A 16,982-nucleotide genomic window follows, 5' to 3' on the forward strand; every position below is an offset into this window, starting at 1 on the left:
TTGGTGATGCAAATTATTAATTGTAGGATTAATAAAAGGAATAGTTTGGACCATTTTCAATGCTTGTTCTCCAAAGAAAAAGTCAAACAAGATTGACATCCACTGACGTTCAGTCATAGATAGTTTGAACTATACCTTTTTGGAATTAGAAAAATGTGTTATACTTCAAAAACATGATTATTTAGGGTCCTCTCCTTTGTCTGCCCTTGACCAAGTCAACATTTCTACATCTGGAGCTGGTCCCTGGGTGCCCACTGTTCCTAGTAGTTGGATTGTGTCTAATTCAAATGGGTTTAAATGCAGAGGACAGATTTTGTTGTATGCATGGACAATGACAAATAAAGGAAATTGCCATTGAATATGATTGGAGCAAAAATGTTGACCCCTATCTGGTTATAGTAGCCACCCTGCATGGCCACCATACTTGTACAATGGGTTTTAGTCCCCTTAAATGGTATTAAAAACTTGGTTGGCCCATGATTATACATAATTTCAACTACATTGTGATGGATTACAGGGGCAGCATTTTTAAAATATGTTGTCACTGCCCAACTACTTATGGACCTGGTTAGGTTACCCACTTTAATGAGCGATAAAATGTTTGGAAGACTACAGGCTCATTTACTTTCAAACAAACATTGACTTTGTTTCCTTGTAATTTGTAGATGATCTCATTAACTGATAATGGAAGTGGGTATTACAGCATGCATGCATTTATTTTATTTATTTTAGGGATTGCATCGAAAGGTTTCCCGCAAACATTCAGTCACGTTTTCCCACAAAGGTTTAGTCGGGGAAACCCAGGTGTCGGCAGGCCACGTCTGCTTCTGCAGCAGCCGTGTTTGAACACGAAGAAGATCCGATCCCTGCGAGCTGGAGTCGGTTGTAAATGTGGCGAAGGGGGCAGACACACACAGCGGGACTCTCCTCCGCTGTCCTGCAGTAACATTGTTGTGGAACGACGTCACAGCTCGAAAATGAAGGCGCAGACTAGGCAGCCATTACTGGAGCTTCACTAATTATTTCATTTCAAATAAATACTCGCCGAAAAACCCCATGGCAAAAGCCACAAGTCAGATGGTAAGTGTTGCAACGGCACCGCGAATGACACTTCGAAGCCGGTATTGGTATCGTACACTGGCGGCTGTTTGACAACAAATAGTTGGGTTTACAGGCCTTCGTTTGAAGAGCGGTGCTAGCCGCTTTAGCTTGCTAATCTTAGTAACTCTTTGCTTTGGGCTAATCGTTTATCCCGAGCAGCCGGCTCGGTTCACTGGTGGACGTTTGAGCGATGCGGTTCTGATGAAACGTTTGGTATTGCCTGCCACTAACTTCCCACTACGTTTCTTTACTCATTATCTTGGCTAACATTAGCAGTGTATGTTAGCTAACAAGGTTGGCGCTTTCGAACGATGCGCTTGTTTGCTAACATTAGCTGCGGTTAAGTGATGGGTTGACGTGTAGTCACACTGTCATCCCATTGAGTTTGACATTTCACTGTTTAAGCACGTTTGATTTGAATATAACTAACAGGGCACACACTGTTTCGCTGTTACCTTGCTAACCAGGGTTAACTTGGTCGTCAGCGGTTAAGTTTCAAGGTTTCAACTCGCTGTCATTATCTGGCGAGGCTGCGTAAGCTAGTGTTAGCAAAGAAAGTTTACACCGCCTTAATATGATCCGAGCGTTAGCCGGCGTTTTCAAATAAACTGTTGACAAACAGTAGGCGAACTAGGTCAGGAAGTTGCTGTGTGGTAAGATGACAAGCATTCAGTTAAGAGTGGATTAAATAAAATGTAACTGGCCACACCTTGGATTTGAATGAGGAGGTTAGGCCAAAATTCGGCTGCTGGTCAAAACGTCAACAAACCCAAACGGCACTTAAATATATAATATTCAAGCACTTTCTACGCCAACAATACATGCTGTATGTATCCTCCAGTATACAGCAAGATATAACAATGATTTAAAGGAAAACGTATTGCAATATGTTACACCTAACAAACTGGGTTGTGTCCCACCAACAACAAAAAAAGATCTCTGCAACATATAGACTGAATTATGTTGTCACGTGCTTGTTTCTAATGTGATTGCCCAAAATGCAGTGTAAAAACTCGCAAATGTATGTACAAACTTTAGATTCTTAAGCCAATCTTTGAACAGTTTAAATGTTTTAATTTTGAGCAAGTGTTTTGTGTACCTGTATGAGGAAACCTGACAGGAATGTGACTTGCAAAATACCGTGACCTTGAAACCATGATGTGTACAGAACCGCGTGGAAGGTATATGTTCTGCCCCAGTTCACATAGGTATATCATATTTCATGGAAACATTACTATTACAGATAAAATTTACTTTATTTTAATCATACATTGTGAATGCTATGAGGTTGATACCTGTACATCATTGTCATCTTCATATTGTTTACTATGACAGGGTACTTGTTCTTATAAATCTTGGTACTCTTTCTAGTGTCGATCCAGTCTGTTGTTGTTAAACACTGGATTATATGTGGGAGTATGTACCCTTTTTAATTACACGTGGACGTATGTAAATAAAACGTATAACATTTCTCAATCGAGATGTCCATCATCTGTCTCTATCTAATGTGTATATGTATGTCAGTGTGTTTAAATTTGATTGTATATTTTGTTGCTTTTTTGGTTTGAGTTTACTGCCCCTTATGCCGTTGCCATTTTGAGTATTGCCATTCGTGCTTGTTTTGAGAAGGAAGCCAAAATTCACATAAACAGCATTCGGGGATCATTAAGCCACATAATGGGGCAATTGCTGGTAGTTTGTGGTAAAACGCAACCTGTCACTGTGTGCTGTCTTTGAGGCTTCATCATGACTCATTTGATTGAGTTCTCATCAGTATTTGTGCGTTATCTGCCCCTTCTTTTTAACATTGATTTTGACTAGGTCAGAACAGTGGAGATAGTGAGTACAGCTGACAAATGAAAGCACATACTTTGCCACAGCTTTTGAAGCTTTAACATTGAAGGGAAGGACCATCAGATGGATGAGCAAACTCCCTCAGTAATGCTGATTGTAACTATAGAATTGAATCATCAGGGGGCCTCATTGTGAGCTCTGTGTTAAGTTTGGGCAATTCCAGTGCAAAATGGTGTGTGTGTGTGTGTGTGTGTGTGTGTGTGTGTGGTGTGTGTGTGTGTGGTGTGTGTGTGTGTGTGTGTGTGTGTGTGTGTGTGTGTGTGTGTGTGTGTGTGTGTGTGTGTGTGTGTGTGTGTGTGTGTGTGTGTGTAAAATTGACTTAAATTTATCATATTATGGATGGAGTAGCAAAACGTTTTTGGTGGGTTCAGAGCCAGTCTACAATTCAAGTTGCTGTGAAAGAGCATTGCTGCTCATTTTGTCTGTATTGGAGTTACATCAGACGAACAGTGCAAAACAGTCCCCTACTTTCAGTTCTTACCCAACAGAAAACAAATGTCTGATTATGACAGTAGACGATTACAGCGTATGTTGTGAACTCTTCGCTCACCTCAAAAAAAAAAAAAAATCTTAGGTTTTTCTACACCTAAGAAAAAAATGTTCATTTTTCTTGAGTCAGTGCATGGTAAGAGGATTACAAAAGGATTTTCTGAAAAGAGGTCTTCAAAATCATATTCAGGCTAAGTGCAGTGTATCAGTTCTTTGTTCCACAATCAAGCCGATATTTCAAATAAACTAAATGCTCATAGTTGTCAGCAATGTGGTCTGAGCAGTGATGGGCTGAAGAAGGGTATACGTAAAAATTAGCTCGAATAGAGATAATCTGTATGAATACGTGACTTTTAATTTTCATGAATCAGTCATGCTGTAGAACTCAGAATGCTTTGCAATATAGTTTCCATTTCCAACACTATTGCTGGGATTAAAAAAAAAAAAAAATTCTATTTTTGTAGGTCTGTCTGAAGATGAAAACATTTTTCAATTTTCATTCTGTCAAAGAATTTCCCATTCATATTTTGCTTGGGTCAAAAAGAGGAAATTGGGCTGAAAAAAAAAAAGGAAATCTGGGAAAGTGAATCCATGCTGCATGATTGCTTTACTTCCATTATTGTGATGGGCATGTTTTCTGGGAAAGCTTTGAGGCAGTTGCTTGTTTTGTACCACATTATGTTTTGCTGTAATTACATAGTCTGCTTCACAAATTTGACAGTCGTACATATTCATTAGGGCTTTACTGTCAGTGTTTGTTGTATTGAAAGATTAAAAAAAGAAGAATTAGGATGCATGATTTTGCTTTTGACACTGCTAACTGCTCAGTGTCTTCATTTATTGCAACAACAAACGTAGATGGATAGACAGTGTATTGTGGTGTAATTTGTTACCAACGACAAGTGATGTGCTAATAGCAAAAATGTCATGATATGCAAATTCCGGAAGATGATTAGGTTGTGTGTTACTGATATTAACAGATGTTTAGAAGAATAAAGTATATACTCCTTTTGCACGACTAGGTAATAGCATTTAGGAAGAAAAAAAAACACCTGATATGTTTTGTTTGTTTGTTTTTATAACCATGATGCCAGAATTTGGAATTGAAAGATGTAATTTGAGTAAAGCACTTCCTTTAAAAAAAAACAAACAAAAAAAAAACAAGGAACATTGAATTCAAATCATACATACGGTGGAAAATTATGATAATTTGGTTTTTTTTTAACGAGGGTGAATTTCCATGACCCAGAGTTGAACTCTCCAGGCCTGGGGATTTTTCAAAAAACATTCTCACCACACCTGGGTATTTCTTGAAAATGAAATCATGAACAGCTTTCTTTAAGATCTAAGATTTGCTATATTTAGAAAGGCCACCCACTTGAGGTGGAGAAATTGCTCTATTCGAAGTATTTATGACCGCAACCAGTGTAAATTGATGCTGTCCCATTGTTCCTTGAGAACTGTGTGAATTTTGCTTCCTTTGCCAGAAGATAAAACTGTTGCTTTGGGACTTTGATTTTTTTTTTCTCTCTCTCTCTCTGCCTTTTCTGGACACCTTTTAAGGGGGTATTTTCAAACCATCGAGCACAGCTAAAACATTAAGACTCTCATCTGGCAAGCAAGGACTTTGTCCTGAGTCTCCATGATAGTATCATATTATTAGGTTGTTAAGTTCTCCAGAACAATTCCAATTTAAAAAATCTTTGTGTTATCAAAGCCATACGTATATAAACATTCAGAATTTAGTCATGTGCTGCTGGACGTTTGTGGTAGATTGATGAAATTAGCTTAAATGTCGTTGTCCTTCTAACATTTAGTTAGATGATTTTTTTTTTTTTTTTTTTATGCAATGTAGTGTGAACATATTTTACTTGTTTACTTTTAGATGCAAATCTTGCTGTAATACCCCACCAAGTGGCATTTTGTAATTGCTCTCTTTCTTGTTTCAGTATGATGTTGTGTCTATTCAGCCCGGCGTTGTCATCTGTACCTGTTCGCATTCACCAATGGTAAGAAACCACCCCGACTCCTGCTCGCCACTTGCTGTCCCGGGCGCAAGCAGCGGCAGTCACTGTAACAACATGGACGGTTCAGCCTCTGAGGCCCGTGCCCTTGGTACCTCTATCAGCAACCAGGGCCCAGACCGCTGCACACAGCCAGTCCAGTCTCTGCAGCCACGTAAGAAGAAGCCAGAGGACTTCAAGTTTGGCAAGATACTGGGCGAAGGCTCCTTCTCAACAGTATGTACCTTACTTTTTTAGTATTTGAATTTTATCAGAATAAACGTTGCCCTGAGCAGTTATACTTTTGGTCAGGGTACTTGTATTAAGCATGTCTTATTCATTTATGGAGAATTATAATGAAAGACTGTAACATTGGGAATATGGCCATTGGCCTCTTATGATTTTTTTTTTTCTTAAGGTCGTTCTGGCAAGAGAACAAGCAACAAGCAAAGAATATGCAAGTAAGTAGTTATGTTAGTATCTTTCTGGTGAATACATTGTCACATTCCCAAAATGGAATCATGTTTTTGAACACGTGTCCTGAATGTTTCTCCCCTCCCTCTTAGTTAAAATTTTAGAGAAGCGTCATATCATGAAGGAGAAAAAAGCCCAGTACGTGAAAAGGGAAAGAGATTTGATGTCAAATCTAGATCACCCATTCTTCGTCAAGCTCTACTTCACGTTTCAAGATGACGAGAAATTGTGTATCCTTAATGAGTTAATTTTAAAAATGGTATGAAAGCGCAGTTGCAGAATTGCAAGGTGTGTGTGTGTGTGTGTATAGACAGCTGTAGTACTTATCTTCTTGGTGCACATTAATAATTATCATTGGTTCTTTTTTCCTCTTTAATACAAGAGTCTCTAACATCAAAGAGATTTTTGTTATGGGTGTGGCTACAGGTGTGAAACTCATAAACCTTGTGGTAGTGGCTGCAGGTACGAGACATTTCCGGTCATGCCCAGCAGTAAGAGTAGCAGCGCCACTCCTGCTAGGCATGAGTGGCTCTGACAAAACCCAGTAATATTTTTATTTAATTAAACATTTGTTGTTGTTGTTTTTCCCCAGCTCTACAAGTGTTAAAGATATTAAATATTAGCACACAGCAACAGTTGGGCCCAAACTGATACTGCTGAGCAAGTTGTGCTTGTTAACAACTAGAGGAGGAAATGCTTGAGGTTAAAAAATACATTTTCATAGAAGACAGGTTTTAACAAAATGTGGCCTTTTTATAGTGTAATTTTGCTTACCTGTGATTAAATATGCAAAGTATACATAATGGTAATCTGAATGTGCTTGCCAAAATTGATTTTTGCCCTTGTTTACAGCTCCATTGCATCTGTTGTAATTAAGTACTGCAAAATTTTAATGCGACTGGCTTTTGACGTAGTTTCTCAGTGACTGAGCTCCACACACTCAGCTGTGCATGGAAATAACTCGCACTTGTAGCCGCTACTACTTTGGACACAAGTTTCGTGCCTGTAGCCACATTCTTTCATTCATTTCGTTCATCATAGTACAGAAACAGCATTAGTGAAGGTTACAAATGATCTTCTTATGGCCTCGGACAGTGGACTCATCTCTGTGCTTGTTCTGTTAGACCTCAGTGCTGCTTTTGATACTGTTGACCATAAAATTTTATTACAGAGATTAGAGCATGCCATAGGTATTAAAGGCACTGCGCTGCGGTGGTTTGAATCATATTTGTCTAATAGATTACAATTTGTTCATGTAAATGGGGAATCTTCTTCACAGACTAAAGTTAATTATGGAGTTCCACAAGGTTCTGTGCTAGGACCAATTTTATTCACTTTATACATGCTTCCCTTAGGCAGTATTATTAGACGGTATTGCTTAAATTTTCATTGTTACGCAGATGATACCCAGCTTTATCTATCCATGAAGCCAGAGGACACACACCAATTAGCTAAACTGCAGGATTGTCTTACAGACATAAAGACATGGATGACCTCTAATTTCCTGCTTTTAAACTCAGATAAAACTGAAGTTATTGTACTTGGCCCCACAAATCTTAGAAACATGGTGTCTAACCAGATCCTTACTCTGGATGGCATTACCCTGACCTCTAGTAATACTGTGAGAAATCTCGGAGTCATTTTTGATCAGGATATGTCATTCAAAGCGCATATTAAACAAATATGTAGGACTGCTTTTTTGCATTTACGCAATATCTCTAAAATTAGAAAGGTCTTGTCTCAGAGTGATGCTGAAAAACTAATTCATGCATTTATTTCCTCTAGGCTGGACTATTGTAATTCATTATTATCAGGTTGTCCTAAAAGTTCCCTAAAAAGCCTTCAGTTAATTCAAAATGCTGCAGCTAGAGTACTAACGGGGACTAGAAGGAGAGAGCATATCTCACCCATATTGGCCTCTCTTCATTGGCTTCCTGTTAATTCTAGAATAGAATTTAAAATTCTTCTTCTTACTTATAAGGTTTTGAATAATCAGGTCCCATCTTATCTTAGGGACCTCGTAGTACCATATCACCCCAATAGAGCGCTTCGCTCTCAGACTGCAGGCTTACTTGTAGTTCCTAGGGTTTGTAAGAGTAGAATGGGAGGCAGAGCCTTCAGCTTTCAGGCTCCTCTCCTGTGGAACCAGCTCCCAATTCAGATCAGGGAGACAGACACCCTCTCTACTTTTAAGATTAGGCTTAAAACTTTCCTTTTTGCTAAAGCTTATAGTTAGGGCTGGATCAGGTGACCCTGAACCATCCCTTAGTTATGCTGCTATAGACGTAGACTGCTGGGGGGTTCCCATGATGCACTGTTTCTTTCTCTTTTTGCTCTGTATGCACCACTCTGCATTTAATCATTAGTGATCGATCTCTGCTCCCCTCCACAGCATGTCTTTTTCCTGGTTCTCTCCCTCAGCCCCAACCAGTCACAGCAGAAGACTGCCCCTCCCTGAGCCTGGTTCTGCTGGAGGTTTCTTCCTGTTAAAAGGGAGTTTTTCCTTCCCACTGTAGCCAAGTGCTTGCTCACAGGGGGTCGTTTTGACCGTTGGGGTTTTACATAATTATTGTATGGCCTTGCCTTTCAATATAAAGCGCCTTGGGGCAACTGTTTGTTGTGATTTGGCGCTATATAAAAAAAAAATTGATTGATTGATTGATTCTTTGCCCATAGTGTTGCCTACATGAGGCATATCATTTAAATATTTTATATAAACTGAATGATCACATTAGCTCGCCCTGTTTTGTTTTGTTTGTTTGTTTTTTTTTAGATCAATTTCTGCACTGCTGAAATATAAGTTGTTCCAGCAGTGTCACTGTAGGTTGCAATGAGTTTGAAACAGTACTGGATCATACACATCCATTCCCTTCATATAGAACTAGGAAGCTAATCTATGCTGTTTTGAATTATTAGCATCAAGATGCCTTTATAAAAGAAGACTGCTGAGGTTGTTTGAGCCAATCCATTATTCTCACTCACACACTCATCTACAACCACTTTCTCCAGTTAAGGGTCACAGAGACACTGGAGCCTATTATTATTATTATTAGGGATAGTATCGTTAATATTTTAATGGTACTACAACTCTTAGCCGTACTGCTCATCAGTCCGGTACTTTAATAGTAGCTGCACTTTTTGTAGGGGGGAAAAAAATCTAATTCAGAATAGGATTAACAGTGCTTTATTTTCTATATACATTTAACAAACAGTCAACTCAGCAAGAGACAGACGGGAAGCCGAGAGTTGGTTCAGAGGCAGGCACGCAAACGCATCCAGTCAGGAAAACACACAAATGCGCACACAAACACAAGCTGCCAGCGCAACAACAGAATGAGACAGATCAGATGTGACAGGTAACAAGAAGAACCTTGCAATCTTCTTTTGTCTCCATTTTTGGGAAAAAAAAAAAGTTTTATTCTGCTTGCCATAGTCTTCCTTAACTAGCATTTTCAGATTTTGGTCTCAGCTATGCTAAGAATGGAGAGCTTCTGAAATACATTCGCAAAATTGGTTCATTTGATGAGACTTGTACTAGATTCTATTCAGCTGAAATAGTTTGTGCACTAGAATATTTACACAAGAATGGAATAATACACAGGTAAGAATTCATGTTATGTAAATAGCTAATCCTTGAAATATTTGCTATTCTTTGTAGAGACTTTCAAAATCTTTAAGGTGCCCGTTTTCTGCTGAAGTAGTAATACATTTCTTTCACCACAGAGATCTGAAACCAGAGAATATTCTTCTGAGCGAAGAAATGCACATCCAGATTACAGATTTTGGGACAGCAAAACAGTTATCGTCAGACAGTAAGCAAGGTACAGGCAAAATCCTATTCCAAGTACTTTTGCCAACAACAACTGTACTCGTTTGTTTTATATATATATATATATATATATATATATATATATATATATATATATATATATATATATATATATATAGTGTGCTTCCTCACCATTCTTGTTTCATTGTTTGGCAGCGAGAGCAAACTCCTTTGTTGGAACAGCACAGTATGTGTCTCCAGAACTGCTAACAGAGAAATCTGCCTGCAAGAGGTGAAGCCATTCAACTAAGAGTTGTTAATCATTGATGAGGTTTTGGTTTTGGAGACTATTGGTGCCTTAGATAATTTGACAAATATAATCCTCTCTTCGTACCCCCCCACCCCCTCGTTTTCCTAGTTCTGACCTCTGGGCATTGGGGTGTATTATCTATCAGCTGGTGGCTGGTTTACCACCGTTCAGAGCTGGGTAAGTGCATATAATGATGTGTGCATATCTTGATTTGATTGCTTTGATTTTTTATGCATAATGGCTCATTCTGTTATCAGGTTTAATTCAGAATTTCATTTACATAATAGTGTAAATTCTAAAATGACTCCTAGAAAATTTACTGCTATTGATGAATAATTTTATTTACAGTATGCCATCTTTTTCAACTGCGTAGTGTGGGGAAATAGTTCAAAGATTAAAACCAGATGAATTCTGTGTCACTGAGTTAAAGGTATTAAAGTTATTGCAAGTGCAACAGGTTTTGTTTTTGAGAGCCTTGAACAAAATAATTATATTGCATGATTGTCTAAAAGTGTCTTCTTTTTTCTTTTTGTATGTTGCTTTTGTTTTGTTTTTGTTTTTTGTTTTTTAAAGAAATGAGTACCTGATATTCCAGAAGATAATAAAGCTGGAATATGAATTCCCAGAAAAATTCTTCCCTAAAGCCAAGAATCTTGTGAAACAGCTTTTGGTAGGTTGTCATGTGCCCTACTGTGGATTTGTATCTGAAAGAAGTGACAGTGAATAATTGGAATAAATGTTGAAGATGACAGTGTACGAAAATTGGATACATTAGTAAATTTATTTGTGGGAGTGTTGATGTTATTAATAGTAGTTCACATCTACCTTCTATAAATATAGTATAACTATCTATTTATTTGTACATTAGTCACTGGACCCCACCAAGAGGCTTGGTTGTGAGGAGCTGGGAGGGTATGACCCTTTAAGGGAGCACCCCTTTTTTGACACCATTTCCTGGAGTGACCTTCACCTACAGACACCCCCAAAGCTCACCCCGTACCTGCCAGCTATGTCTGAAGATGATGAGGACTGCTATGGAAATGTGAGATTTCATTTACTCCTAACTGTTAATAATGTTTGTAGTTATATCATTGATGGAACATAAGATAAATCGGTACATGTAGACTTGTTCATGTACGAACCGCAAACCTTCATTCAGACTTTTTTTTCCCACATCTTGTTTTAAACCCATCAGTATGATGACCTCCTGAGCCAGTTCAGCAACATGCAGGTGGCCCAGTCCAGCTCGTCGCACTCGCTGTCGCCACATGAATCCACTCCGCCACAGCGGTCCAGCAGTAACATTGAGCAGTACATCCATGACCTAGACAACAACTCATTTGAACTGGACCTGCAGTTCACAGAAGAAGAGAAGCGGCTATTACTGGTCAAACAGACCACTGGAAACCCTTGGTAAGCCGCCCCTAGCCTCTTTTTGTGTCTGTGCTGTCATGTCAGTGTGAATCTTTTGACTTTGTCTTGATTTTTTTTTTTTTTTTTTTTTTTTTTTTTGTACCAAACAAAATTCGCACCTGTAAAGACAATTTCCTTTTTTTATTATTTTAAAAGTGTTGTCCCTTTGTGATTATTATTTTACAATTTTAAGTAATTAAAAAATAGTATCTTGTGTTCTTTATATCACCAGTATGATCACAATTCACCTAGTCTGGAAACAATTTAGTATGTTGATCTGTCAGATAAAATGCAGTGACAAGAGGCTATGACATGCTTTCTGTGGCACCATCACACAAGAGGGACAGCTTCCTTAACCCTTGAATGTTAAACTTGATCAATGTCAGAGGTGCCAAGTCTGCTTATAATGCCCCCCCCCCACACACACACACATGCACGTTCCTCTTATAACTATTTACAAAATTGACCAGTTTGTGAAGAGTGGAAGTTGTGCAGATTTGTCTCTACTTTCTTCAGACTGTGTATGGTCTGTTCTGCCTTGAAGCTGCAGTGAGTGACGACACAATGAAAAGTTGAGAGATTTTCAAAAAAATTAGGGGGGGGGGGGCAAAGTGCTCTGAAAAAGACTCAAACTTTTCATTTCAGGAAAAGTCGTGTTTTAATAACGCGAGATCTCGTCACACCCCTAGCTGACTCATACAGACTGAAAGACTCATACCTACAGTCAGTATGCAGTCACCAGTTCATCTAACTTGCACATCTTTAGAAGTGGGAAGAAACTGGCATACCTGTAGGCAACTTGCACAGGAAGAACATCCATACTGTTTTTGTACACAGAAAAGACCAGGTTGGTAATTAGCCCCTGGACATTCTCACTGTGATGCAGCAGTGCTAACCACTAAGCAACTGTTGTAACCCCCCCCCAAGAAAAAAATAAAATTTGAAAGAGAAACAAAGTGCCAGACATAGCTAGTAAACGCAGGCAACCGGGGATCCATGTTGCAAAGAACTCAGGATAAAATGTGTATTTCACATGAAAGTTTTGCTGGATATTTGCTGGACGAATAACACAACAGTCACGCAGGTCTACTGTGTTAGTTGTCAATACTAACATTGGTTGCAATTATGACATTTTGACCTGGTTTGCCAGCTTGTCAGTGGAGAGACTGTTTTATCATGGCTTTATTGGATATTATGTATGCTTCCTAGTTGGAAGTCAAAAATTCTGAGTTTCCATAAAATGCAGCATAAACTTTGAACCTTTGCACATGTACACACAGCTATTTCCTTTATTTCTAAGATGAATTTACGATATTAAACATGGAATCCCCCCAATACAAATGAATTATCAGTTATTCATTTTGTGATATACCACAAAAATAAAAAGTGCTCTTTTATCACAAATTTTAACACAAAATACATTTTGTCAGGGGGATTATACTTTATTAAGCTGAAGGAAACATTGTAACATTGTGCTTATTTACACAGGCACCAGTTTGTTGAGAATAACCTGATCCTGAAAATGGGTCCAGTGGATAAACGAAAGGTTTGTGAAGTCCATACCATGTTTTTGAATGTTAAATTCATCAGTTTTTAATGTGGCTGTTTCACAGAGCACCGTTCCTTCCCATTTAATCCCGAATAGCAAATCGGAGCACATTGTAAAGTAACTTCTTGATCCATCTTTGTCATTCTTGACAAACTTGGTATACGTAGTAGTTACGGTCATGATCCACACAAGTGGCGCTAGTACGTTGTAACTTCTGGTTGTTTGTGGTCTTAACAGCTTCAATCATGTTCGAACATCTTTAAATGGGATATTTCTAGTCAGTATAGCTTGAAACTTGTTTGCTCGTGCTCCATCAGGGTAAAAATTTGAAGCTGAAGCAATGTCTATTACGGTTTTGGCCGAGGGTGCAGCTCCTTACTTTAGTTTTTGGGTGGGTTGCTAGGCCTGCACTTTATAAGCCAGCCAGTTGCCGGGTCTGCATTTTATAAGACAGCCTGTTAGGAGGCAAGCCAGATTAATCTGTTTCATCCCGGGTTTATGCTTTTTTTTTTTTTTTTTTTTTTTTTCCCTCTCTCTCTCTCTCATGGGTGATCATAGTAGAACGGTGCCCTGTGGAATAGGGGTGTAAGGTAGACAAGTAAGCCTTTCATGTAGGTCCGAAGAGTTTTACTTATGAAGTACAATGCTTTTGTAATGTTTAATAAAAGTTGGTTTCACACTTCTGTGCTCTTATTATTATAAGCAAAAGGAAGGAGATTTCCCAGGTGTGCTTGGAGAAGGTCTCATTTACCTTGCAGCCCCGTCTGTTGGAGAAATAATGGCTTAAGAAGTGTGGCACTCCGTTGCAGGGTCTTTTTGCTCGACGGAGACAGTTGCTACTTACTGAAGGACCACACCTGTACTATGTGGATCCTGTCAACAAAGTGCTGAAAGGAGAGATTCCTTGGTCCTTAGAACTGCGTCCCGAAGCCAAGAACTTCAAAACCTTCTTTGTTCATACGGTAGTTGATGGTTTAATGTTGATGTGTTGACAACAATTTTTAATAAGTAATATGTTAATACTTTTGCAATATTTAGAATCTCTCTTCCATCTCCCACCCCCCCTTTCATTTGCAGCCTAACCGAACATACTATTTGATGGACCCCAGTGGAAATGCTGACAGGTGGTGCAAGAAGATCCAAGAAGTGTGGCGAAAGATCTATCAAAGGCACCAAAACCCGGGCCTATAGGAGGTCAGTTCCTCCTGTGGCCACTCCTCGGTATCATTGAGGCCAATTACTGAGCAGAGTAACACCTTCTTTAGTGCCCTTCATCACCGCAACCTAAACAAACTCTTAGACGCTGGCATCGAGACCTTGTTTTTCTCGCTCATTTGTCCTCCATCCCTTCCCTAGTAGAACCATAGGGGGCAAAAAAGTACAACTTTGGATTCAGGGTTGCTTTGCTTGTTCTTTGTGCTCTCTGTGAAGCTTCTCTTACATTTTTCCATGAATGGATGACAAGACTGCCACCGTGCACGTCCTTGTACATTCAGCCAAGAGAAAGAAGTGCTAGCTCGTCTGAGTAATCCACCAAGCTAGGATACCAATAAGAATCTCATGGAAGGACTGGTTTCCCCAATCTGTGACACCATAACACAAAATTCAGCTTTTGTGACACAGATCCTATCCTGATATCGTAATTAATCATAGCTTAATCCTACATAATGTAGAAGCTGTAGTCAGGCCCCACACAAGTGCATATACTCCATAGTTGTAACAGATACGTAAACTGATTAAGTCTCATGTCTGCTCAACTTAAATCATACCTGTTTTTGTCCACCCAATTCTTCACATGGTATTTGATTTTTCTCATGATTTGGTACTTGCTAACTGCAGTCCATTTAAGCCCTCATTATTCCAAAGTAGTGTTGGTCTGCAGTCAGGCACGGGCTTTCCGTAAACCGCTACTGAGGATTTAATGCTAACAGGGCAATTAAACATGCCACTAGCTTGTACTTCCTAATCATAACTTGCTTATCTTTCCTGCATGGTCAGTTTTGTAGCTCAGCCTTTGCTTCTCTCTTCTAGGGCACTGGAGAGAGTTTATAGTTTATTAAAGTTTAAAGGTGGGTATTTTTGACTGCATTGGCAACCATGGCAAATATTGTTGAATGATTTGGATGTTCTGTACTATTCACTGGCTATTTCTTTGTGGTGCGAATTCTTCCATTTCTCTATTTTTATTTTGTGGGTGGGGATTGTCTGGTCATCTTCAGTGCATTGTATTGAAAACAAAATGTTGTGTGTTGACCACCTCATGCTGAATCGATAAACCTTCAACAGGGACACATAAAAACTTGCTATCATTCTCGGAAGCAATCAGAGTAAAGCTGTCATTCCCAGACATGATGGGGATTTTTTTTTTTTTTTTCTATACACACAGCCCAATAGAAATTAAAATCAATTTAACCTGTACTGTCGTTTTAGTAATATGTTGTATCATAATGTTTTTAATTTTTAACATATTACCTTATGGCTCTTTCAAAAGCTCCTTTTCCTACAGCTGAATCTGTGTGCACGGTGTGTGAATGGAGGACTTCTGGCCCCGGGGGGGTCCAGTGCTCGATGTGGTTGGATGTCAGTTAAAGGATATCCGCTTGATCCAAATAACTGATGAAATTGCTGTATCTGTCTATACAAGAGGAGGGCACACGCTAAAAAGTTTGTTCCCGCGTATGAAACTAGTTTGAATCAAGTCGAGGGCAGTCGGTTACATTGTGTATGGAATACTCTACCTGGTTTGTAACTGACGAGAACTGTGATGTACAGATGTATTATTAAAATCTGAAGCAAGTAATGCAATGATATTAGGATACAGTTTTGTATTTTTATTCTTGTATAAGGTTATTTGATGGCTACTGTTTAGCCTCTAGTTCATTCTGTGTTATTTAAATTCTAATATATGAATCATATTTGGATTGAAGTCATGTTCAGGGGCCATGTTGTGTATGTATTGAGATGTAAAGCCTTTGAATGTGAATAATTATTGTAAACTATAATATTTTACAGCTTTTTTCTTACTATATCATACATTTTCTATTTGCTCAGTGATTTAATCATATTCTGATAATTTAATGAATCTGTTCATTCTCTCTCTGATTATTTGTGCGCTAGGTCAGTAGATGTTGAATGATGAATTTTCCACTTAATGCTTGATAGTCCAGTAATTAAAGCATGTAGGGATTTAGGCATACAATTAAAGCCACGTGTCCTGTTTTCTGTTTATCAGCAATGACAGCTCACATTTGCAACATGTAAATCGTGTATGTGATACATTGACAAATGCTTCAGATATCGTGGTGAAACTTTAATCGCAAGATCACCTCATTAAGACCTCGGACAAGTTCATTGTTGGCCTTGTTTCAGTTCTAAATGTAGCCACTAGGGTTTTTGACACCTTGGGTCCTTGATATCTTGACAGAGACTTTGTGTATCAGGGTCAAACTTGGTTCACAAGGACAAATTTGATGTTGCCCGTATTTTGATTCTAATTGTTGTCACTGGGGTCTTGGCACCTTGTGTCCTTAATATCTTGACAGACTTCATGTATTGGGATGAAATTTGGTTCACACTGTCACCTCATTAAGACTTCAGGCATGTTCCACGTTGGGCTTGTTTCAGTTCTAATTGTGGCCACAAGGGTCTTTAAAACCTTATCTCCGTATCTTGACAAAGACTTTGTGTATCAGGGTCCAACTTGGTTGAAAAGGACAAATGCAGTGTTGACCTTATTCTGATTCTAAGTGTTGTCACCAGGGTCTTTAAAACCTTGTGTTCATGATATCTCGATAAAGATGTGTATCAAGGTGACATTCTGTGCCAAACGTCACCTCACCAACCTTGGACAAGTTTAACGTTGACCTTGTTTGGATTCTAATTGTGGCCACCAGGGGCAGAGTCTGCAAACTTGATTAATATCTTACAACTTAAGATGAATCCATTCAAATTGTAGCCACCAGAGGGGAGTCTCTAAAACCTTGTCTACACAAGACCCTGTCAAAGACATATATCAAGGTA

General features: G+C 38.8%; 1 protein-coding gene across 3 annotated transcripts; it reads left to right on the plus strand.

Moving 5' to 3' along the window:
- Positions 1-933: 933 nt before the first annotated feature.
- On the plus strand, positions 934-16,166 carry LOC117530966 (3-phosphoinositide-dependent protein kinase 1-like). Of its 3 annotated transcripts, none has more exons than XM_034193938.1 (14): positions 934-1,080; positions 5,394-5,684; positions 5,866-5,908; positions 6,014-6,151; positions 9,378-9,522; positions 9,645-9,742; positions 9,907-9,982; positions 10,109-10,177; positions 10,574-10,670; positions 10,869-11,042; positions 11,196-11,413; positions 12,902-12,959; positions 13,772-13,924; positions 14,040-16,166. In XM_034193938.1, the coding sequence occupies exons 1-14, from the start codon at positions 1,057-1,059 to the stop codon at positions 14,151-14,153; spliced, it is 1,698 nt and encodes a 565-aa protein (XP_034049829.1). In that variant the 5' UTR covers positions 934-1,056; the 3' UTR covers positions 14,154-16,166. The 3 variants fall into 3 exon arrangements, with proteins under 3 accessions (XP_034049829.1, XP_034049831.1, XP_034049832.1); XM_034193940.1 differs by having other exon boundaries at positions 9,378-9,516; positions 9,639-9,742; XM_034193941.1 differs by having other exon boundaries at positions 937-1,080; positions 5,415-5,684.
- Positions 16,167-16,982: the final 816 nt, after the last annotated feature.

The sequence above is a fragment of the Thalassophryne amazonica genome, chromosome 18, assembly GCF_902500255.1.
Source record: "Thalassophryne amazonica chromosome 18, fThaAma1.1, whole genome shotgun sequence".
Taxonomy (NCBI): domain Eukaryota; kingdom Metazoa; phylum Chordata; class Actinopteri; order Batrachoidiformes; family Batrachoididae; genus Thalassophryne; species Thalassophryne amazonica.

Coding starts and splice junctions, on each gene's coding strand:
- LOC117530966 (XM_034193938.1), top strand. CDS start 1,057: ATGGCAAAAGCCACAAGTCAGATG. Junction 5,909..6,013: donor AACAAGCAAAGAATATGCAA/GTAAGTAGTTAT, acceptor CCTCCCTCTTAG/TTAAAATTTTAGAGAAGCGT. Junction 6,152..9,377: donor TCAAGATGACGAGAAATTGT/GTATCCTTAATG, acceptor TAGCATTTTCAG/ATTTTGGTCTCAGCTATGCT.